Source organism: Callorhinchus milii, unplaced genomic scaffold (genome assembly GCF_018977255.1).
Source record: "Callorhinchus milii isolate IMCB2004 unplaced genomic scaffold, IMCB_Cmil_1.0 Scaffold15, whole genome shotgun sequence".
In the NCBI taxonomy this organism is placed as follows: domain Eukaryota; kingdom Metazoa; phylum Chordata; class Chondrichthyes; order Chimaeriformes; family Callorhinchidae; genus Callorhinchus; species Callorhinchus milii.
Window position 1 is genome coordinate 1649596 of NW_024704756.1, and position 25460 is coordinate 1675055.

At 41.8% G+C, this 25460-nt stretch overlaps 1 protein-coding gene across 1 annotated transcript in view; it reads right to left on the bottom strand.

The window, feature by feature from the left end:
• zgc:152774 (uncharacterized protein LOC553526 homolog) overlaps window positions 1-17714 on the bottom strand; it is a 65935-nt gene extending 48221 nt beyond the window's left edge. Inside the window, exons 1-3 of the mRNA XM_007891016.2 lie at window positions 17612-17714; window positions 17364-17436; window positions 7310-7442 (exon numbers count right to left, since the gene is read on the bottom strand). Coding sequence (XP_007889207.1) covers window positions 7310-7442; window positions 17364-17436; window positions 17612-17650 — 245 coding nt within the window. The 5' untranslated portion in view covers window positions 17651-17714. The remainder of the gene's footprint in view (window positions 1-7309; window positions 7443-17363; window positions 17437-17611) is intronic.
• Window positions 17715-25460: the final 7746 nt, after the last annotated feature.

Consider the following 25460-nt stretch of genomic DNA (forward strand, 5'->3'; position numbering starts at 1 on the left):
AGACTCCATGGGCTGAATGGCCTCCTTTTTGTGCTGTACGATTCTATGATTCTATTTCTGCCAGAAGCCATTTGCATCTTTCTTGTTTACCTCAGTCAGTGAAATTACTGTATTTTCATCCCAAAAGCAAAACTTCAAATTGTGCTGTGCACCAATACGATCCTGATAGTATTTGGTTTAACACTCTTCAATTTGTAGTTATGATATACTTGGGTGATTATAACAAAATATTATAATTGGATCATTTCACAGACGATCAATATTCTTTGCACCAAATCTACCAGATGTGTGGGAGATGGAACCTCGCCCCAAGAGCTGTTCTCACTGGTAAAGTGTGTTGATGCTGAATCCTCAGGGTTGCAGTTGTAGTTTAAGCTGTTCGTTAGTGAGTTACCAACTTTTTTTTGTTTGGTTTAAGAAATCTGGGATCAGTCAAAAACTGCAATCCACATGTCCGATGTGGTGGAGATGGGGACCTGCACTGCATGATTGAGAAAGCCTCTCTCACACATCACATTCCAATAGATGGATATAGAATGTACTGCACCACTAAAATCACTCTGTGTTATTTTCTGGTTAACCACTACAGATCTCCACTCTAAGTGTGCAGTACAACCAATATTCTTGCATGTGACTATCAATCAACAATGGATCCTCTGGGCCTCGGTGACATTGACACACTGGGAAGAATAACAACAACAAATTACATTTGTATGGCACCTTTCACGTCAGGAGGACGTCCCAAGGTGCTTGATAGTCAAGGATTTGGACCCAAGCAGAGATTTGGGATCAGGAGGGGTGGGGGGCAGAGTAGGGTTAAGTGGGTGACTGAAGGCACGGTCGAAGAGGCGGGTCTTGAGGCATACAAGTAGAATCAAAATTAAACACTTCTTTCACGTCCACAGCAGATGTTACAATACACCATACAGTAACCTCATTATGGGGTTTGGTTCATGATTGCCCTTCAAGCTTTGCTCTGGGGAATCATGTTAGTGCCCTTTATTATCTGTATACAAATGGCTGATGCTCGAGAGTCAGGAGTCTAAGTTTTGGGTTTCAAGCAACTGTGAGTAGCTCCCAGCAGAATTTAACATAGGGCTTAAAAATAGGGGCTTGCTCAAATCTGTGGAAGCTAACTGCACAAATCAAACCTCATTTCTCCTCATCAGTGGAATTTTATGTTGAAGGGAGAAAGGGGAAGAGACAATGTGACAATACAGATGTGGTTGAGAACTTCACAAATGTCTTTTCAGTTCATTTTTATGACTAATTTTAGGAGTCTACAATTTTTTTAAAATATAATTTTATCTGTGAAAAATCTGCTTAAACAATCAATTTAATGATGCAATTTAATCCAAGCTTGGTGCCAACCACTTTAAGGGGGAGGCATGAGCCAGTGGCAGATTGGATGAACCTTTTTGAAGGTACCTAGGTGAATTGGCGATCAAATTGTGCTGCAAATTATTAGGGCCAAGCCCACTTATCTCCTTTTGCATAGTATGAAATGGACGGGAAATGCTAGTGTCTTGAGCCCCGCTGCAATACATTTACATTTACAGCACGTGTGAAAATCACACTGTTCGGCAGTGGATGAGATGTGAAAATGTTATAAATAGGTTTATGCGGTGAAAGGGATAAATAATTGTTGAATTTCACCATCCAAACAAATTATTTCAAGAAGTCGCCAAAGATGGACGGGATTGTAAAAGTAAGCAAAACCTCTGGAAAAGTCTACATTTAATATCAAACAACAGAGAACAGGAATTGGTGTAAATGGAAATTGCAGCCAGCTTGGGGAAGCAAACTAATAATTGGGTTATTGTTATAGACTCCCAGGTCAAGAAGAAATTAACGTATTCAACCAAATCTGAACACTTCAGCAAAGTGAGGTTAATAATTATGCTGCACCAATTTATTATTATAATAATAAAATTGGTTATTTTCAATCCACAACTGTTTGTGGGACGCTGCTATGCGCAACTGACTGCCGCGTTCGCCCACAAATATACAGTCAATTCACTTTACAGTATAGTCTGTGAAGCGCTTTGGGACGTCTACAAGACGTGAAAAGCGCTATATCAAATGCAAGGATTATTATTATTATTGGCTGAAATATCATTTAATAATAATCCTTTGATTTGATACAGCGCCTTATCAGGTCGCTGAGATGCCCAAAGCGCTTCACAGAATATACTGTAAAGTGAATTGACTGCATTTTATGGGTGGAACTATAAACAAAATAAGCAATAAACTATTTTTGAGAAATCAATTCATGTGTTGGGTTTATCAATGAATTGTTAATTACTGTTGAATAATGGTCTAGTTGAAATATACAGAGCTGATTGAGCAACTGAAATTCTCGAAATTCCTCGTGGTCAGAGAACTGAGCAGAGCAGTAAAACATCAAGAGGAAGTCAACTTTAGAAGTGGGGGGGTGGGGAATCATCACAGTGGGGGCAGGGCTCAAACAGCTACTTGGACCTATCAAAGAAAGGAAGTCAGGAACAGGAGGATGCCCTGCACCTCCGACACATTCAAGACCAATGTGCTAAAAAGCAACTACAGCAAGACTTTATTGCACTGTGCATGTCAGTCAGTAAGTGTGTGTCCGGCGACTGGTCCTCCCGTTCGTCCACTCTCTAGCCCGCCCACTACCTCGCCTGCTCTCTCGCCTGCCAACTCGCCCATACACTCTGGCTCGCCCTCTCGCCCACTGACTCGCGTGCCCTCTCATCTGCCGACTCACCCGCCTACCTTCTCGCCCGCCCACCAGACCGCCCGCCGCTCTCACCCGCCGACTCGCTCGCCGATTCACTTGCCCTCGACTGTCTACTTGCCCGCCCGCCCCTCGACTCACCTGCTCCCTCTCGCCCGCCCCCTATCGCACACCGACTCGCTCTCGCCAATTCATTCACTCACTCACTGATTCACTCACTCACTCACTCGCCGACTCGCTCTCTTACTCGCCCGCCCCCTCTCGTCCGCCGGGCCCACTCGGCCCCTCTCGCCTGCCGGCCCGCTCGCTCGCCTGCTGACTCACTCACTCGCTTGCCCGATCACTCACTCACTCCACTTGATGTAATCTAGCACTCCATCCCAGTTATAGGGGGATTTGAAGTTGAAGAATACATGTATCTGATGTTTAAGGTGATACATTTCACATCTAAGCATCTAGCAGCACGCTCTCGGACAAAACACACACTGAAATGTCCTGAACCACAGAACAGCAGCTAACCTTAAACCACAGAATGTTAATGAGACAGCTCAAGTGGCACAATAGTGAGGAGCAACAATATTCCAGTGCTCAGATGAATCCAGGTTAAAAGACATTTGAAACTAAACTCTTGCCACAAAGTTAACAGTGGAAAAGAGTCTTAAGAATGGAATAAACTGAACATTCCACTGACTTTACCGTGTAAACCAACAGAGATGATTTGATTAGGTGCAATACATTTGTAGTTGGAATTTAAATTGCAAAAGGCATGTCTAGAAAACATACATGTACCTAAATAATAAAATAATCGTTGCATTTGTTATGGCGCCTTATCAAGTCATTGAAACATCTCAAAGTGTATCCTAAGATTTACTGTACAGTGTAATGACTGTATTTCTATTATTGCCCTCTTATGCTGCTTTGAGGTATTTCTTCTAAATCTACTTTCTCCATTAAGTATCGCATAAGGTCTTATAAGGTCCTCTCTCTATCTCTCAGAGATATAATAATGATAATAACCCTTCCATCATGTTGTTGAGACATCTCAAAGCACTTCATAGAATTTACTGTAAAGTGAATTGACTGTATACAACAACAACATTTCATTTATAGAGCGCCTTTCACGTCGGGAGGACGTCCCAAGGCGCTGTACAGTTGGGTCGGGAAAAACGCAGACAGCTAATTACTTGATTTTTTAAAAAAAACTTTTGTCAAGGAGAGCCTTAGCATATTTGGCTGGACAGCTTAGATTACATGTTATAGGGAAATCAAGTGTCTTTTGGAGTGACTAATATAGTTGGGGAGAACTTTGAATGGAAGACATTTGCACCGTCCCCTTTTTGTATTCCAAACTGACAGTTACTGTTAATATAATAAATGGTCAAAAACATCAAAACCGCTGCATAAAGTTGAAGCCCAGGGAGGAATTTGAAGGCTGCGGTCTAATTTTAGAGTTCAGGTGAAAGCTATGAATTGCTCAATGTTTGCCCTTACAGTTTATGACGACTTTACCATCTGAACTGACATGATCTGAAACCTGGGTTTGATTCCGGGGCAGGGCGAAACCCTAGGCAAGAATCCTTAGTCCACATGCTTCTGTTTACCTAGCAGTGAATAGGAACCCGGTTGTTAGCCAATTGGCGCATCTTTACCCAGGGATAATAATACCTTTCAAAAATAAATAAATAATAATTTGGTCATTCAATCGACAACTGTTTGTGGGACACTGCTGTGCACATTTGGCTGCCTTGTTTCACCCATAAAATATACAGTCAATCTACTTTACAGTATATTCTGTGAAGTGCTTTGAAATGTGTCGAAGACGTGAAAAGGCGCTATATAAAAAGGATTATTATTATCATCTTCAGATTTCACCAAAAGGAAAGGAAGCTACAGAGTAAAAAGGTCAAGGAAACAGATGACACGAGTCACCACATCAGGTGCCTGGCTATCAATTGGGCTATCATTATCCATAACCTTTTGTTTATCAGTTGCTTCTCTGTGCCCCACTGCATTCGTTCATTAACTGAAAGCTTTAATCAAGTCGATGTTCCCATATCGTTCTCACAGTCACATCCCACAATTTTGATGGGGGGGCCAGGGTGGGGAGAAACATTGTTGGGATTCACCTTTTTAATACCAAACTACCAAATCACTACAATCAATATTTTTTTACCAAAATATGCTAGTTGACCAAATTATGCTTTCCTTCTGTTGTCAAAACTAACTAACTGTCTTAGTTTCGTGACACTGCATGCATTGATCTGTTGTAATATAAAGTAGTGTTATCAATTAGAATAACTTAATCAGATTTTTTTAGTATCAGTCAATATTGAGGCGGTTTGTAACTGCACAGCCAACTGCACAGCATGGCTAACTTTACATCATTCGCATCATATTGCTTCTGAAACCACTTCATGAATCTGTCACCATCGTTTTAGATTATCTTTCCTTTGTGTCTTTGGGGTTAAACTGCAACACCAAAACAGAAATGGCAAGTTGATCATAACAAATTAATAAATTACATTTGTAATAGCACCTTTCACGTCGGGAGGACATCCCATTATGAGCCTTAAGCAAAGTTTTTGGAGTCCGTCAATGTCAAAAGCATAAGTAGGTAGGTTTCTTAAGAGTTTGTATGGGTTTAAAAGTTACCGTGCTTCCCTCTTTACAATAGCTCAGTAGGTAAATGCAGTAATCAACAATTGCTGATCAAGAAACCCTTCAAGTTTGGTTCCTGGTCTGCAAAGAGTTTGATTATCTCAACTCAGGTACCAGCAGGGACGTGAGAATTGACCTGTGCCCCTGGGCTAGGGAGGACAAAGGTCTTAATTATTTCTAAAAGACCTTTCACTGCCTCTGAAATCTTATAGGATTCTTTCTGTCTCTTTCAGAGTAAGAGTCTGTTTTCAGACTCCTCCTCATCCTAATATACATAAATGGCATGGATTCACAACAAAGTATTCAAATTTCCAGATGCATTAGAGAAGACAGCCAAAATCTTACAAGCTCAGAAGATATCAGTTGGTAAATGAAGTTCAATACAGATGAATGCAAAGCACTGCTAAAGAGAGCTAATTGTCTTAAAATAAACAAGGCAATACTACCAAATAATAACAATCCTAACATATGATACAGCACACAAAATATCGAAACGTCTCAAAAAGCAATTCACTGGTAATTGCTCTCAATGTACTGACTATATATTTTAGGAAAACACAGTAGCCAATTTGTACACAGCATGACCCAGAAACAGCCATGAAACAAATAACTAATTTATTTGGAACCCAACACACTTTAAATATTCACATGAATAAGAGATGGGACCTCAGTTTAACATCTCCACAGCACAGCAACAGCCCTGGTCAAAGTGAAAAATGATATTCTGTCCATCTGCGACCAGGGCTCCCTCTGCCTCCTCGTCCTCCTTGACCTCTCTGCTGCCTTCGACACCATCGGCCACTCTATCTTCTCACCTCAACCTTCACAGCTCTGTCCTTGAATGGTTCAGTCTCCACTTCATCTGCACAAACGGCTTCTCCTTTAGCCCCCGCACTCGTCTCGTGCAGAGTTTCTCAGGGCTCTGTCCTTGGTCCCCTCCTATTCAATATCTATACACTCCCTTTTGGTGACATCATCTACAGACATGGGGTCAACTTCCACATGATTGCGAATGACACCCAACTCTGCCTCTCTGCCTCCACCCTTGACTCCAAGGCCACTGCTGTCTTGACAGAATGTCTGTCAGACATCAAGTCCTGGATGAGAGCTAACTTTCTTCAGTTGAACATCAACAAGACCGAGGCTCTCCTGATTAGGTCCAGTCAGCGACTCCTCAGGACCCTCAATTATCCTTTCTACCTCACAATCTACACCATGACCCGCTCTGCCTTCCCTCGGCTCCACTACTATCTCACACCACAGGCCACCGAAAACTTCATACTTACTTTCATTACATCAAGGCTTGACTATGCAAACTCATTGCTTGTCGGCCTCCCCAACTCCTCCCTCCATAGGCTGCAGATCATCCAGAACTCTGCAAACCGTGTCCTCTCCCGCACTAGGCTCCGCGACCCTATCACCTCCATCCTCGCCCAACTCTACTGGCTTTACATCACACAGAGGATACAGTTCAAGATCCTGGTCCTCATCTTCAAAGCCTTCCATGGAACTCCATCCCCCAGTGCCTTTGCCTTGCCTCCTCCCTTTCCTCCTTCAAGGCCGGTCTCAAGACCTTTCTCTTTGACCGAGCCTTCAGCTCCCCTCTCGACTCTCTACCCCCTCCTCGCTCTCTCCCTTCCCTTCCCTCACCCTGACCATTTCCCCCCTGCTCGGGTCCTGACCCAACTGTACAGCGCCTTGGGACGTCCTCCTGACGTGAAAGGCGTTCTATAAATGGAATCTTGTTGTTGTTGTTAAACCATCTCCGTAACGTGCTTCAAAATGTGTGCCTGATGTGAAAGGCACTGTTGAAATATAAATTATATTGAGATATTGTGATAGATTTGATCTGCTGCAAACTGTTTCCCACATGTTTTTTGTTGAGAAAGACCTTGATAAAATGGGAGTTGTGGTGTTTGTCCTTGAGCACACTACCTCAACATTTTGTGAAGGTTAATTGGAGTCATTCCATTCCCATTATCAGTGAAGGTCAGGCAGAGCTCATTTTTAATCTCAGTCACGTCAATCCACATTTGTTTGGCACACACTCCTGGATCGCATGCATTATCTGGAATAGAAAAGGGATTCAAATTAAATTAGTTACTGACTTTTGGCAAATAGAAAGGTGGTTGGGCAGTAAAGTGATACAATGCACCAATTCTCATACATGTCTATCCATCTGCCTTTAAAATGCCCTTCAAACTGCCTAACTCATTCTTAACTGCATTACTATATTATTTTCATTTAATATAGCATCTTATCGTGTCATCAAGAAGTGTCAAAGCGCATCACAGGGTGTACTGTAAAGTGGAATGACTGTATATATTATCGGCAAAATGCAGCAGCCAGTTTGAATGGCCAATTATATTTGGAGATTGTTAGCCAGAGCACCGGGAGAGACTCCTTTCTCTGTTCAAATAATGCCATGGGGCCTTTAACATCCACCTGAACAGGCAGATGGGACCACAGTTTAACGTCTCAGCCGAATGACGTCAGTCAAAAACACTCAAAATTGAGTAATAGCTTCTTATGTTTATTTTGCAGGCATATGCGCATTTTCAAAAGGTCACGGGGGGGGGGGGGGGGGGGAAACCGTACAAAGTTAACAGTGGTTAGATGATGGCTGAGGAGCTGAGGGTATGCATTATTGTACAACCCACATTAGAATTTTTAAAATAACTTTATTAAGCCCAACACTCTGCCTTTTCCACTTGAATTCTTTTATAAAATAAATCATTTTGGAAACTGTTTCCAATGCTTCCCACTTTGCTTGATATCTGACATTTGGGTAACTGAAATGTGAAGCCACTGACTGACGTGAAAGTTAAGTGTGGCATGCACTCTCTTCACAAATCAGAAGCGTCACTTCTTGATGATTTCAGGCTTGCAAACAGAGTTTTCAAATGACCAGCCATAACAAATCACAGGATAGGACAGGTACTTATTTAATATAATTATAACAATCCCTGCATTTGATATAGTATCTTATCACACGTTGAGTCGTTTTAAAGTGCTTCACAGAACATACTGTAAGTGAATTGACTGTATATTTTGTGGTCGAAAAACAGTGCCCCATAAACAGTCGTGGATTGAGCGACTAATCATCATTTTTTTAAGGGATCATTACCCCCGGAAAGTGATCCACCAATCAAATAACAAACGGGTTCCTACAAACAGGTTCTTACTTACAGCAAAGTAAACGGAAGCGTCGGGAGTAAGGAAACACGCCTAACTTGCCTGGGAATTAAACCTGGGTCCTCTCGCTTGCAAGGCGAATGCTCTAACCAATATGCTACTATACTCTACTCCCTTATACTGAGGAGCATATCCAAAATTTATTGGTACGATACAGATCTTGTCAGAAATTGCAACAAGTGTAACTCTGAATGCTTTTAATCTTTATCTAGATACTGTAACTCATTCTTTAATCTTGAATGTTTAACACATCTCCATACCTGTTAGACAAACTACGCTGTCAAGATCAGACCCACAAGGAATACAGTAAAATGACAGTCTCAGGAATGGAGTGTGTATTGGGGGGATGGGGGAAAGGGAGGCGGAAGAGAAGGAGAGGGAAGGAACCTTTGACTAAATAGCTGTTGTGATGTGAACTCTCCCAACTATTCTTTATTGTAGTCATGTCCTATTTTTTTCTTTTTTTGAGGATTATTCCCCCGGTTGCTTGCTTCTGAATTGTGCTGAATGAGGGATGAGAGATTATCTGGCCATTTGAGAACCAGCAATGACATCACGGTGCACACTTCCATCTTAGCTTCAGCCAGAAATACGTTACACATTAAACAGTAAAATCTCCCCAACGCTTGCTCATCTCCAACGAGATAGGAATGTTGGACACAGCATTCCACGGACTGCATCACTCACTGTAGCTCCACACTACAAATACTGAGCACCACGGCAAACAGCAAGTCAGGTATAACGATGGGCTCTTTTTTAAAAAAATTCTGCTGCATTTAAATGAACTTAATGGACTTTGACACTTTTAAATATATGTTAAGGAAATGTTTTCAGTTGTCCAAAAAGGTGAGAAAGGTCTTCTTGTAGTGGCGCAGGCTCATTGTTTCTCATAATGTACATTACAAAATCTTATCTAAACTAATGGCAGCTCAGCTGCACAGTCCTCTCCTCCCTTTTTGATCGCGACCAGCCAAGGAATAACAAAAGCAAGGAAGGTTAGGAAGGTTGAGATCTTCAATAATCTGGAATAATAAAATTCTCGCATTTAGCGTAGTGCCTAAGTGCCTACAATGTTGTAAACATTTCAAAGTGCTTCACAAACTGCTAAAGTATTAACGTGCATTTGTAGCCAAACAGAGCAGCCTCTTGTCACACAGCAATGTCTCACAAACAGCTCTGAAGTGAATTTTATTTGGAGAATTATTGGCCAGGACACTGGGAGAAACTCCCTTCTCTTATCAAATAGTGCCGTCCAAGTGTTATTATTGACCGGCACAGGCAGACGGGACCTGTCTTAATTCTCATTAGAATGCGGGAATCTCTGATAATGAAGCTTTCTCCCAATACAGCACTGGGGTATCACCTCAAACAGGGGTCTCCAACCGGTCAACCGTCACTAGGTGGCGCTCTCGTGTATGGTCAAAAAGACGGGCAAGAAGCGATAGAACTACTTAGCTATTGAGTCCAATTGAAAACAAAGCCAGATACACTAAGTACTTCAGGCACCTCGAGTAACAATATAAACTTTAATGTTTAATCTGCGGTAAATATTGCTCCTTCCTCACATTGTTATTGAGCATGCGCGAGAGAGACACCGACCACGAAGCAACGATCGACTGGTTGGAGACCACTGCACTCGTCTGGGACTTGAAACCACAACCTTCCGGCTGGGAACCAATGCTACCAACTGAGCCAGGCTGACACCACAATGTCACTGTTGGGGATAGATGTGCTGATAAACAGATGGCAAACAGCATTTTGTGAACTGGAGTAATCCACACTTTGAAAGCTTTTAGCTTTATCCAGCTCTTACTGAATATCCTGTGAACAAACCCAAAGCCAAGAAAGTTCTATCTCGGAATCATTTGTGTAGGGCAACAACAAGATTACATTTGTAGGGCAGGATTGCAATAGTATTTTTCTGGTCACCATTCCTATCTGTCCTTGGCAGTCTGATAGATGAAAACACAAGGTCCAGGAATTAATTTGTTCATTGAAGCACAGACTATTCCTCCAAAAGTGAAGCCCAGGAAACAATCTAGGTATAAAATTGTAGTAAGTCTAGGACAAATTCACTGATAAGCAAGCTGTTCTTCATGAAGTTTCGTTGTCATCCTTTGCTAATTTATTGTTTTAAAGTTAATAAAATTGTTTCAAGAAGGTTGGTGCATTATTGACTATTAAAATGATATTTAGGCCACCATGTAGCCAGTGGAAACCACCGTCAATGTTCCGACTGCTACTTCCATCATTCAGCTAATGCCCTACAATCATTGCTGGCTGGTTATAATTCAAAAGCATGACCAGAAATCAAGTCACACACCACAAATTGCATCGGGAGGTCGTCTCAAGGCGCTGAACCAAGCAACATTGGAAAATAAACACAAAATACACTGGGATTAAGGGAATCTCAAAATCCCATCTAATGTACTGAGATTTGCATAAATTCTTAAGGCATTTGCACAAAACAACTTGCATTTATATAGCACCCTTCACATGGGGTAGCTTCTCAAAGCACTCAACAGTAGCTGGGCTCAATAAATAGGAACATAGGAGCAAGAGGAGGCCATTCAACCTCTCTATCTCTCATTCTATAAGATCATGACTGATCTGTACCTCAACTGCAATTACCCAATCTTGCCACAAATCCCTTGATACCCTGACCTAGCAAATATCTTGAAAATTTGAATGAATTCAGCATCCACAGCCTTTTGGGGGAAGAGAGTTCCAGATTCCACTACCCTTTGGGTTAAAAACTGCCTCACTCCAAAACTTCCTTCACTCCAAAATGGCCTAGCTCTAATTTTAAGATTATGCCCCCTTGTTTTGGATTCCCCACAAGGAGCAATACCTGTAGTTTCTCTGTAGCTACCCTATCGAATCCCTTCATTATTTTAAGAATCTCAATAAGACTACCTATCTGGTATCAATCTGTAGTGTGTTTTGAAACCAGGACTGGGATTCTTACTACGGTTCAAACCCTGGAACACTAATTATCACAAGTCTTTCTGTTGATGGAAATCCAACAATTGATATGATGTTAGCTTTGAAATATCTTCAGGCAACCCCACATACAAACAATATTGGATTCTTCACTCCATATTTATAGCTTAGTAAAGTTTCAAATAAGTCACTTAAAATATATTTTCATTTGATTTCTTCCCCCTTAATATAGTTCACACACTTTAATTGGGAATAAGGTTGCACATGTATTTGAATAGTAGTTTCACTTCATATTTTAAAAATGGGGATTTCAACGTCTCTGTTCTGCTGCCCTTTTCCCGTTTGCCCAGTCCTCAATTGTAACATTTGGATTATTCAATGACAGGAAAGGACTCGCGTGATAGCTTCTGCATTACAAGCAATTTGCAATCACTCAGCATCACAGGACACGAAGGGAAAAGAAATACACATTTGCTCACTACTGGGGTATCTATAGATGACAATGAAGTTGAAGTTAGAGATCAGTGGCTTGCAAGGACAGTGCTGTGCATGTAACTGACCACAATGCCTACAGACTGGACAAACACAAACAGAACTTCAGAGACACCTGTGCTCCCAGGCCATGATCTATCCAGAAATGATAATATCGACACCATGAACAGAAAACATGATTAAGGTCTGAAAAAGGCAAAAATATTAACCAACCCTTCACTCGCAGATACAGACTAACTTGCCACTCATTTCATTTAATTGATTTCATAAAACCTAAAAACCTCAATACAAGACTGCTATGGTTACTCAGCCCCATCTTCCATTATACTCGTAATGCACTAGAGTGCAATGGAGTTGTGGTGATGCTTTATTTTACTTCTCTATCATGGAATACACAAGTGGCACTCGAGAATTGACGGATATTGATGGACTCAATAAAACACTAACGACCAATTACCGCACAATTATCAAGTTATATTGACCAGGGACCATCAGCCAACATACATTAGATAGCTCCTTAGAACTCAATAACAATCAACAAATTACATTTGTATAGCATCTTTCACTCACAAAATATGCCATTTATTTTACAGTATATTCTGTGAAGCTTTGAGATGTCTCAACAAAGTGGTAAGGCACTATATCAAAGGCAAGGATTATTATTATCTTCATGCAAGTACGACGTCCCAATGTGCTGATCCCAACATAAGTCACTATTATATCAAATGCAAGGATTATTATCAATAATATAAATCACTATTAAAAATTGATCTTTTTTTGCCTTCATGGTTCAGAATGGAAATAGTTTCATTAGCACCTTGATATCTTAAATGCACTTTACTTCACATAAGTGCACATTTCTTATCCAAAGGGGGAATGAATTCAGACTGGAGCACAGTTCCATGGGTGCCACTCACTCTCCAACCTTGATTGAAGGATCATCTTTCATAGTGAGTCTGGACAAAGGCAATTTATTTGATCATGGAGGGCATCACCGCTGAGCCCGATCCTTCTCTCAGATAATGCCCATCTTCGCACACTTTCCATTTGAAGTACTGGATGTGATAAAGAACTCAACATTTTTTCCTCTCCCTAGCTGAGACTGGAGTATCACTGAAGTCAATCCACTCAGCAATGCATTCGCTGAGTTGAGTTTAACAGTGCAGTTGCAGTGCTTAATCTGAAAACTTGTTAGCAAACTAGTAGAACTGGCACTACAATTTTTAAACTTCGTAATTGGAAAACACATTTTCTGCCAACTCCCTTTCCATTTTCTCAGTCTTTGTTCTATCATTTCTACGCCTCGACAGAAAAAAGCAAACCACAAACCAGAGGAAGGCTGAAATGCTCTCTTACTCAAGAGCATGCAAAAAAACTTTATTGCTTGAATAAACTGGGCCCAATTCACTACTGATCTCTGGCAATTAGCATTTTATATTAGTGCACCACCGGAACTCAGTCCATCATGTTAGGGAGGACAAATTTGCAAGACTATGTGGAGAGCAGGGGGAGTGGGATTAATTTGGACAACTCTTTCAAAGAGCTGGCACAGACACAATGTGCCAATTGGTCTACTTTTGTGCTGTATAATTCTATGATTTTATGTTCTGCTATTGTATTCCTTCAAAGGAGCACTTTGCCTTTTACATTCTAAATATATTACTTCCCAAGGTTCTATCTAAACAAATAATTCAAAGGAATCTCATAGGATTATGTTTTCCTATAAGAGTCTGCAATGTTAGTTGATAATCGAGATAACCTCAAGCTTGTATTGTACCTGTGTAATTAGGATACAAAACTGAGCAACCACACTGATAAAGATGATATTTTACCTTTAATTGGAAACCCACCCATATAATAATAAACATTGCATTTGATATAGCACCTTATCACATCTTCGAGACGTCTCAAAGGGCATCAGTGAACTGACCGTATATTTTGTGGGTAAAATGCAGTAGTGAATTGCACACGGTAGTGTCCCACAAACAGTTATGAATTGAGTGATCAATTAGGCACTTTCTTTAAAAAGGGATTATTAGCCCCAGCAATGTGATCCACCAATCAACTAACAATCAACGATCAACTAAAGATCCGCCAATCGCTACTTACTGCTTGGTAAACAGAGGTGCCAAGAGAATCGAACCCAGGTCCTAGGGCTTGCAAGGCAAATGCTCTAACCAATACTCTACAGGGCTCCTGGAGGCTGTATGTTTGCTGATAGTATAGCCATTATAGAGATAGTATAGTAAAGACATTTCATTTTTATTAGCATAGATGTATCTCTCTAGTAGGGCTTGTGACCTGTTACTTTGCTGCAGATTACCATGCATACTTTTTGGGGCTTAATTAAATATTTTTTAATATATTTTTAATACACTCATCAACGATAGGAGATCCCGAAAAAATATGTCTATGACTCTCCACAAAACAAGCATCACAATTGCAAATTCGGCCACAACACCCACCATTGCAACACACACAGCAATTGTAGGTCAGATTCTATCTTTTTAGTTAGAAAGAGCGTTGTTGAGCTGAACTGAGGGCAGATCATCCCTTCCCTTACATATGTACTCTTAGCAATAGGAGATTCAAAGAAAAATAAATTCACTTTACTGCCAGGTTACAAGCCCTACATCAATGATTAAAACCTTGCTTTGTATACTCTATCTACAAAACAAATCAACCTTAGTTGTTTTATCTTGTTGAGAACAGTAGAACCAGAGGATATTGTCTGCAATTGAAAGGTGGTAAATTTAAAACAAATCTGCAAAACACTATTTCAGTGAGCGAGTAATACATGTTTAGAACAGCTCCCTAGGGAGACGGTGGAAGCAGAAAGTCTCGATTCTTTCAAAAGCAAATTAGATCCGATTCCTTTTAGAAAATATCGCAGGATACAGTATAGAGTTTGGGACATGACATGCCAGCATGCTGGAAGGCAAACTGGATGGCCCTTGGTGGTCTTTCATCTAGCTATTCCTATATTCTTTTCAATACCTTCTTCACAGGATGACTGGATAACCAATAGTAAAATAACTAATTTCACAAATTCAACTGATCTCATTCCCATCATTGCATAGCACTTAGGAAAGAGTCCAGGGACAGCATTTACACATAGACAAATCACATTAACAGGAGGATATTACTTCTAGAAAAACAGTCACATGAGGGAGTGTTAACAGGGAGATATGACAAGCCAATAAGAATGAACAAGCACTGACATGTTACAGGGATTACAGGAAGCATGCAATGTGTTTGTACAGGGTTTAAATTGAAGTGAACACTGAAGTGCGACAAGGATTGAGTCAATACGTTCAGAGATGTTAAGTGTTCATGACTGAAAGCTCAGATTTGAAAGGGTTATTGTTGAGTGCAGTCGATTCACATTATTTGTTGCATATTTGTTCTAGGTTCAACCAAAGTTGTTTCTACGTAATTGGGGAGCCTGGCCCAGAACTGTGTGCGCGTGTGTGGGTGCGCGTGTGTTGACGTCTTCCTGCTTAGTCTCACAAGCCAAAGCCAACTTGGAAATAAGCTATTACTATTCACCCTCCGGCGACTCTGCCGGATCATCCCGTGATGATCCTGGTTGTGGGAATGAGCACTCAAATGGGGCTTCCAAATCAGGGCTCAGTATAAGAAACGTTCCCGGTTGATGCTCAAGCTCAAAAACAGCGACGATAATCCTTGCATTTGATATGTCGCCTTACCACGTCTTTGAGATGTCTCAAAGCCCAGAAGACTGAGAATGCTTTATATGTAGATAATACACACACGACAGTATATCCCGTGAAGCACTTTGAGACGTCTGGAAGACGGAAGCAATGTGATGGTGGTGGTGATGATGATGGTGGTAATGATGATAGTGGTGATGATGATGATGATGATGGTGGTGGTGGTGACGATGATTGTAATGATGATAATGGTGGTAGTGGTGATGATGATAATGGTGACGATGATGGTGGTGATGATGGTGGTGGTGGTGATGATGGTGGTGATGATGATGATGGTGGTGATGGTAATGATGGTAGTGATGATGGTGGTGGTGGTGATGATGTTGGTGATGATGGTGGTGATGATGATGATGGTGGTGATGATGATGGTGGTGATGATGATGATGGTGGTGATGATGATGGTGGTGATGATGATGGTGGTGATGATGATAGTGGTGGTGATGATGGTGGTGGTGATGGTGATAATGATGATGGTGGTGATGATGATAATGATGGTGGTGATGATGATGGTGGTGATGGAGATGATGGTGGTGGTGATGGAGATGATGGTGGTGATGATGATGGTGGTGCTGGTGATGACGATGGTGGTGGTGGTGATGATGATGATGGTGGTGATGATGATGATGGTGGTGATGATGATAGTGGTGATGATGATGGTGGTGATGATGATGATGGTGGTGATGATGATGGTGGTGATGATGATGATAATGATGGTGGTGATGATGGTGATGATGGTGGTGATGATGGTGGTGATGATGATGGTGATGATGATGACGGTGGTGGTGATGACGATGGTGGTGATGATGATGATGGTGATGATGATGATGGTGATGATGATGGTGGTGGTGATGATGATGGTGGTGGTGATGATGATGGTGGTGGTGATGATGATGGCGGTGATGATGATGGCGGTGATGATGATGATGATGGTGGTGATGATGATGATGGTGGTGATGATGGTGGTGATGATGATGATGATGATGATGGTGTCCAGGCTGAGGGGCCTCGGTGTCACGAGGCGATTGTTGTGATCCCGCCCCCCGCCCTGTGATTGGCCGAGGGCGGGTCGCGCTGAAGCGCGGGGCCGCAGCCCCCGACACACGCACTCGGGGGGGCGCGAGAGGCCGTAACACGCGCCAACCGCCCGCTTCCTGTATCTCTCCCAACCGGCGCCGCGCCCCCCGGGTCTCTCCCTCCTCTGCTCCCCGGTGGCTTCCGCCGTTGTTGGTGGCCGCCCGCCCCCTCAGATCCCATTGGCCGCGAGCCACGCCCATCAATTCACGTGGACCAATGGCACCTCCGCGAGGCCCCACGGGTCGCTCCCTCATTGGGCCGCGAGCTGTCCCTCAGAGCCCGCGCGGCAGCCCCCGCTGCCAACGGCCGCCGAGGCCGTCCATCACATTCGTAACCACCTCTCTAACCCGCCCCCCCCTCCCCACACCGCGCATCCCTCATGGCGTTCGCCGTTTAAAAAAAACTTTGAACCTAATTCAATAAAAGTGAAGCAACAGCGGACGGGCCCCGACCCCCCGTCCCTCTCCCCTCCCCGCAGGGCGCCAGTCAGCCACACACACACACACAGAGCGCGCGATACAGCGGACACTCGGCGCTGTCACACCGCTTACCTACGAGCTCGGCGACAGCGCTGAAGGGCCAGGTGTGACTGGTCGAGTTGGTGTCCAAGTAGGTGGGGCTCAACTGAGGGAAAAGGGGACACAAAACAATCAGCACCGCGTCCGTGTCAACATCGTCGTTTTAAAGACGCCGATCGGCACGAACCCGCCTCGGACCCTCCCTGCGCCCGTTTGTCAGTGTGTTTGTTTGTGCGGGTGTGTGTGTCTGTGTGTTTTTTAAAAAAAACAAACGTACTCACCGCACTCAACCGAATCCCATTGTCGCTCAGCCTCGCCATGTTGGATTCAAGAGTTCTCCGTTTCCCAGGTGAGGGCGCGCGTCACCCGCAGCGGAATCCCGCCTCCAGCGGCGAGCGGCTCTCTGCGTGAACTTACCGTGTGGTGCGGTGTGTGTGTGTGTGTGTGTCGAGGGGAGGGGGAAGGAGGGCGGGTGGGGAAATGTCGTTGCCGTACAACGTGGCCCCGTCCAATGGGAGGGAAGGAATCGATTGTGCCGTACAATACAATGGCGCGTGACGGGAGTGTGAAATGCCGTACGCCGGCGATGTCACGCCTGAATGACGGGGGGGGCGGGCGGAGGTGACGTACAGCATGGCGGCTCGATGGTTGGCGCGGGCTCAGCCGTACAGAGACGTGGGCAGCCGTTGGGCCTCGAGTGCTCTTGACTTTGCACGTTCTTGAGGAGGAAGAGATTAACCTGTAATCTGCCCAACTGATGGCTTCTCTGGGTTCAGCTGTGAATAATAATAATAATAATCCTCGCATTTGATATAGCGCTTTTCACGTCGGGAGGACGTCCCAAAGCGCTTCACAGAACACACTGTAAAGTGAATTGACTGTATATTTGTGGGCGAACGCGGCAGCCAATTGCGCACAGCAATGTCCCACAAACAGTCGTAGATTGAAAATGACCAATTTATTATTGTTTTTGGTTTTGGAGGGATTATTATTAGGCTCTGTGTGGAGTAAGGAAACTTGCCCAAGGTTTCGCCCTCTGCCTGGAATTGAACTCAGGTCTCTCACTTGCAAAGCGAGTGCTCTAACCACTGAGCTACAGGACTCCACAATAACATGTCACATACAGAATACAGTCAACTCAGTCATTATTACCAATTCACTTTGCGGCGTATTGTCCTGTCAAGCGCTTTGGGACGTCTCAAAGATGCGAGAAGGCGCCGCGGTTACTACTGTAATATATAATCCTTGCATTTTGTACGGGGCTTTACGAGTCGTCTCAAAGTGCTTCACAGGATATACTGTAAAGTGAACCGAGTTTATATTTTGAGGGTGAAATAAGGCAACCAATTTGCGCACAGTGCGACAGTTCCCTTTTGTACACCCGGCAGTGCTGTCCGGTCACCCCTTTGTTTTCTCTGCCCGTCCGTTCTTTAAAATCTGTTCTGTTAAAGTTTACGCGCGATCTAAAAACCATCAGCCGGTCTGAGCGCGGCTCGTGGCTCGTGATTGCGCTCGGGGGAAACTCGGTAGGTACCCAAGTTCAGTAGAGCTGACACACGCGCGTTACAAATATATTGAGTAGCCCTTTAAATAAATGTTTTAATAAAGTTGTTTTCGATCCTATGGTGCCATCGAGTCTGACTCCAGCATCGGCCATTGCAACAATTTGGCGATTGCAACAGTTTGGCACTGTAACTGACTATCTATAATTTGCATAAGTGGATAGGAAGGTGCACTGTTTCCATTTTGGGTCACTTAAAGGATGATTTTGATTGGACCATCAAAAAGTTCCTTAAATAAAATAATATCTATGAAGATATTTGAAGGAAATGCGCTTAAACGTCTACTTTTCTTCCAAGTTTCTTTCGAACCAGCGGCACGTTTTCTGGACTTTCCCGAATGCAGGCATCGCGCTATCAACCGGGCTTTGCGACGGCAGAAGTTCCCAAAGCATACAAAACAAATAATACTTTTAACAGAAGGTGAGGGTAAAACGGGGGTGACCAAGACATGCCATACAACTGGCATGGCGTCAGTTCATACAGAAACATTGGGAATTGTTGGAATTGAGTGATCTTCACTTCCACGTCTTAAGGAGGCAGAAATTAATCTCCAAACTGCTAAACTGATGAGTTCTTTGAATTCAGTTTAAATAATATTTAATTTACAGAATATAGTCACTTTACAGTATATCCCCTGAAGAGCTTTGAGATGTCTCAAAGACGTGATAAGGTCACGATATTTTCAAGTACTACTGCTATAATAAATAATTCTTACATTTGGTATAGGACTTTGACTTTGATGAGATGTCTCAAAGAGCTTCACAAGATATACTGTAAAGTAGATTTATATTTTATATAGTCAATATATTTTGTGTGCAAAACAAGGCAGCCAATTTGCACACAGCAGTGTCCCACAAACAGTTTTGGTTTTGGAGGGATTATTATTAGGCTCTATGTGGAGTAAGGAAACTTGCCCAAGGTTTCACCCTCTGCCTGGGATTGAACTCAGGTCTCTCGCTTGCAAAGCGAGTGCTCTAACCACTGAGCTACAGGACTCCACAAATCACATATAAGTAGTGTTTGGCGTGGGATTATTGCCATCTATACATATGCAATTGCAGTCACCTCAACCTCCTTGCATGTTTTTAACTTTCAATAAGTTCTTGATGGTGTCAAATAACTTTCTTTTAAAAAAAATAGAAAATGCAACGAATAGCGAATTATGTACAAAGTGCTACCTGTATTGAAGTGCAGCCCAGATGGCGGGAAGGTGGATATTGTGTTCCCGAGCACCTGGCAATGCTGTTCTAAAACTTGCATGAAGATACGTAAGAGAACTGTGGATTGTTTACAAAACCTAATATACCAACACAGCAGCAAAACCGTGGATTCCTTTAACGATGAGTCAGGTTTGAAATAGTTAATTGCGCAAAACAGAAATAAACTACAAGAACAACAGCAACTTGTAACACTCATTATGAGGGTAGCATAGCACAAAATACATGTACTGTATCAATAATAAGTCATCTGTTTTGCGATCTAGCAACTTATTACATTTAACGCCGCAAAGTGATTCAGACAGTGGAATTAATTTGACGTACAGTATGTGACCTATGAAAGAAAACAGTTAATTTGTGCCTGCCACGGTGAGATCAATGACCAATAATCTTTATTGACGATTTTGTATGCAGGAGGAACATTGACAGGATACCTAAAGGACTTTGTTCTCTTAGAAATAGTGCCAAGAATTCTTTAATATTCATCAGAACGGGCAAATAAATCTAACCGCTGTTCAGTGCTTCACCTGGAGTCTTCTGGATGTGTGTGGAGCCACAGTGAATCATCGAAGATTGTCAAAATCTGGTGACTTAAAATCAGATTATGTTTCAAGCAACGCAGAACTTCATAGAATCATAGAATTATACAGCACCAGAAGGAGGCTATTTAGTCTATCGTGTCTGTGCTGGCTCTTTGAAAAGAGCTATCCAAATAATTCCCATTCCCCACTCCTCACAGCGCTGCAAACTTGTCCTCCCAAAATATTTATCTACTTCTATCTTAAAAGTTGTTATCGAATCGGCTTCCACCAGCCTTTCAGGCAATGCATTCCAGATCCGAACAATTCGCTGTGTGAAAAAATTTCTTCTCACCTCTCCTTTGTTTCTTTTAACAACTATTTTAAATTGGTGTCCTCTAATTAGCGACCCTCCCGCCAGTGGAAATAGTTTCTCCTTGTTCACTCTATGAAATCCTCTCATCATTTTGAAAACATCTATTAAGTCTCCTCTTAACCTTCTCTGCTCCAAGGAGAATAATCCTCGCTTCTCTCGCCTCTCCTGATAGCTGAAGTCCCTCATTCCTGGTACCATCCTGGTCAATCTCCTTTGCGCCCCCTCCAATACCAACATCCTTCCTAAAGTGTGGTCCCCAGAACTGAACACAGTCTCTATTTGAGGCCTAACCAGTGTTTTATATAAAGGTTCATCATAACTTCCTTATTTTTGTATTCCATGTCCCTATTTATAAAGCCTAGTATCCCATATGCTTTTTTAACACCTACCCGTCCTACCACCTTCAAAGATTTACTATATGACCCCCAGGTCTCTCTGTCCCTTCACCCCCTTTAAGATTGTACCATCAGCTTATATTGCCTCTCCTCATTCTTCCTCCCAAATGCACCACTTTGCATTTCTCCACATTGAACTTCATCTGCCACCTGTCTGCCCATTTTACCAGTCTGTCTATGACCTCTTGCAGGCTGCTACTATCCTCCTCACTGTTCCTAGCATAGTATCATCTACAAACTTCAAAATTGTCCTCCCTAATACCCAAGTCCAGGTCAGTTATATAGATCAAAAACAGCAGTGGTCCCAATACTGACCCCCTGGGGGTCATCACTGCACACTTCCCTCAAACGCCTTTTGAAAATCCATCAACTGCACTACTTTCATCCACCCTCTCCGTTACTTCATCAAAAAACTCTTATCAGGTTTGTTAGATATGATTTGCCTTTAACTAACCTTTAATAAGTTGGCTAACCTTTAATAACCCATATTTTTCTAAGTGAAAATTAATTTTGTCCCTGATTATAGTCTCTAGAAGTTTCTCCAATACTGATGTTAGACTGACTGGCCTATAGTTCCCGGGTTTATCCTTCTGCCCCTTTTTGTACAGGGGAGTAACATTTACAACACTCTAGTCCTCTGGCACCACTCTGGTGTCCAAGGAGGATTGAAAGATTGTGGCCAGAATTTCTGTTATTTACACCCTTACTTCCCTCAGTAACCTCAGATGCATCCCGTCCGGACCGGGTGACTTATTTACCTTGAGCACCGACAACCTTTTTATTACCTTCTCTCGGTTTACTCTTATCCTATGCAATTTCTCTACTCTCTCCTCCAATACTGTGGAATTGGCTGTATCCTCTTCTTTTGTGAAGACAAATGCAAACTACTCATTAAGGACGTCAGCCGTGCCCTCTGCCTCCACAAGATTTTCTCTTTGGTCCCTAATTGGACCCACCCTACCTTTGACTTTTATTCTTTATTTGCATATTAAATACAATAAGGTCCCCTTTTATGTTAATCTTTTCTCATACAATCTCTTTGCCCCTCTTATTTCCTTTTTCAGTTCTCCTCTGTACTTTCTATATTCTATTTGATTATCTTCTGTATTTTGGACCTGACATTTATCATAAGCCTTTTTTTGTTTTATTTTAATCCCAATTTCCTTAGTCAATTACGTTCCTTGTTGTCAGTATTGGGTCTTTCAGTGTTATGTCAGGTTTCAACATTAGATTTTACTTTTGCTGAACTTTCCACCCTCCGCTCCACCATTGGAGGTTGCGCAATCAGCCACTACAGACAAAAGGATCATGTGTGTTTCCCTGGAGCGCTCGGGGATGCCAACAGGTGTGAATGGTGCTATACAGATGCAAGTTGGTGCTGAGCCAGAGTTTACCTTATAGTTTCACTGTGGCCCAACTGCAATATACAAATGTTAAAACAGGTCGATTGTCAAGTACGCATCAGATTTAAATGTGTGACCACAGGAGAAAACATCAAAACTCAGAATCAATGTTATGTAGCTTTTACATGTAGAGCAAATTGCTGTGGTCACCAATGAAACAGAAAGAGCTATGTTACCTCTCCCAACTAAGGATCGGTGGATTCAGGATAGTCTAAAAGTTGTGTGGATTTTATAGATGGCGGTAATACAACTTACATTTCTATAGCACTTTTCACATAAAGAGAACTTCTTAAAAATCATCAAGCACTTACCTCTAAATATACATAATGGAACACAGGCTTGAAATTATCACTACTGTTTATTACAATCCCTCTCCCCCCCCCAAAAAAAAGACAACTGTCATATGTTGAAGGAGAGTTCATTTTCAATTAATAAAATGTTTAATTCAATACTGTAAAGATTCCAAAAGACCATACAGAACTAAGAATGAATGTACAAAAATTACATACAGTTACATACACACAATCAATAACAAATCAGTTACTATTAATCTAAGGCTAGTTGCTAGATGCCAAGCCTACATTACCGGCCGACATTGGCTGGTTGTGCCGATTGGCCTGTTCCCGTGCTGTACATTCTTTGTAAAAAGATGAATGCTGCCCCTGTTCTGCCTTACTTTGCTCTTTTAGGCAAGACTTCAGTTCCCTTTGGGTTTAGCTAGTTTATTGTTCAGGTCCCTTTTGCAAATCAGTTTTCAGAAGAACCAGACAACTTGTCCTGTCTTACTTTAACACTGTGTCTGGACAGTACAAGGGAAGCAGAATTAACTGTTAAAAATGACTGCCTTGACAGTCACGATTGACAGTAATTTAGTTACTTGTGTGCCATCTTAGTTACATCTGTCTCTGTTCGTTATCACCCAGACTTGCTGCTTAACTGTAACATGTACATCATAGATGGAAAAAAAGGTCTCATTGGTGATTCTCAGTGTTTTTTGAAGTTGTTCAGATCTCGTGACTTTCCCAATTACATTATAATATATAATAATCCTTGCATTTGTTATACCTCTTTATCACTTTGGTATAACAAATGTCAGGAGAACGTCTCAAAGCGCTTTGCAGGATTTACAGTTAAGGGTTGTTTGTGCCTGTCCTCTTTTTTGGAAGCAATTATCCAGGATACTGTTTGAACCCTAGTTTCATCTCAACTAGCAGATTTGAAACCTACTGCAGCAGCCAGTAATTATCACTGAACACAAGTCTCCATAAAATGAGTTACAAATCTATTTCTCGTGTATGACCTCTGATCTGCTGACTTTCCTCAAGCATGCACGTAATCCCAGACTTTAACCAGCTGATGTAGCCCAGGCATTTGTCCACACTGCTTTGCAACTCCATCCCTAACCTGATCTCTGCAATGGACAGTATTGTTTAGTAATAGAGGCTTCCACTGCTCTGAGAAATGACCAGGACTGATCTTTCTGATAAGATTAGATCCTCATGAGGAAATCATAATTATATTATATAATATAATTTTATGTTGTTTACTTATACCCAGAGACATGACCTGTGAACATCACCGTTGTAAATTGTATAACTTATACAACTCTTCGTAATGTTTGACTTTTTTAATAACAAAACTGCAGGATCCTAAGTCCGATTAGAAATTATTATTAAAATCGTCTTGCCTCTTATTTGGGGCAACACACATGAAGATATTGAGGCTCCAATAATAATAATTTGGTCACTCAATCCATGATTTCGTGTGGGACACTGATGGCTGCCACTTATCGCCCACAGATATAGTCAATTCACTTTACAGTATATTCTGTGAAGCGCTTTAATAATCCTTGCATTTGATGTAGTGCCTTATGACGTCTTCAAGACATCTCAAAGCGCTTCACAAAATATACTGTTATGTGAATTGACTGTATATTTTGTGGGCTTTGAGATGTCTCATTGATATAAGACTCTGTATCAAATGCAAGTATTATTATTGATCACACTATTTTAGTATGAGGGAACATGAGCAAACTAACAAACTGGTCTGGGGAATAGTCAAATGTGTTATCCAGCAATGACAGGATCCAAACAGGTAAAAGCAGCTGTTTCTCAAACTTTGGTCCTCAGGTTTGTATTCTGAACCTGCTTACGAATGAGTCAATATAAATTAGAAGTCCCCAGGGCTAGTTTGGTTTTCCCAGGACAGGATCATGGCAGGTTAATCAAAATCTCACAAATACTGATAAAGTCATGCACAAATTGGATTCTAAAAACATGCACAAGTCAGTTAACATTTCATTACACAATTTTATAAATTCAACATCAATAGTAAAATGGTTGCATTTATTTTCTACATTTGTATTTTAACAAAAGTTGCAACTCAATTAGTGCATAAATATGAAAGGAGTTTATGAGCTTTGCACAGCTTGTCAATTTAAAATACTTTCACCCTTTAAATCATAAAACTTCTGTCTTGAAAGCAAGTGTTGCATTTTGGATATTTGCTGTTATCACAAATATTTTCATTTTTGAATGACTATCCAATGACCCACTATTGCTTTTAATATTTAAAGCATATTGTACTGCACCAAACTGGTGCCTGATATTCTGTAATCAAGTCCAGGTAAAACGTGTCAAGATTATAATGTACTGATCCA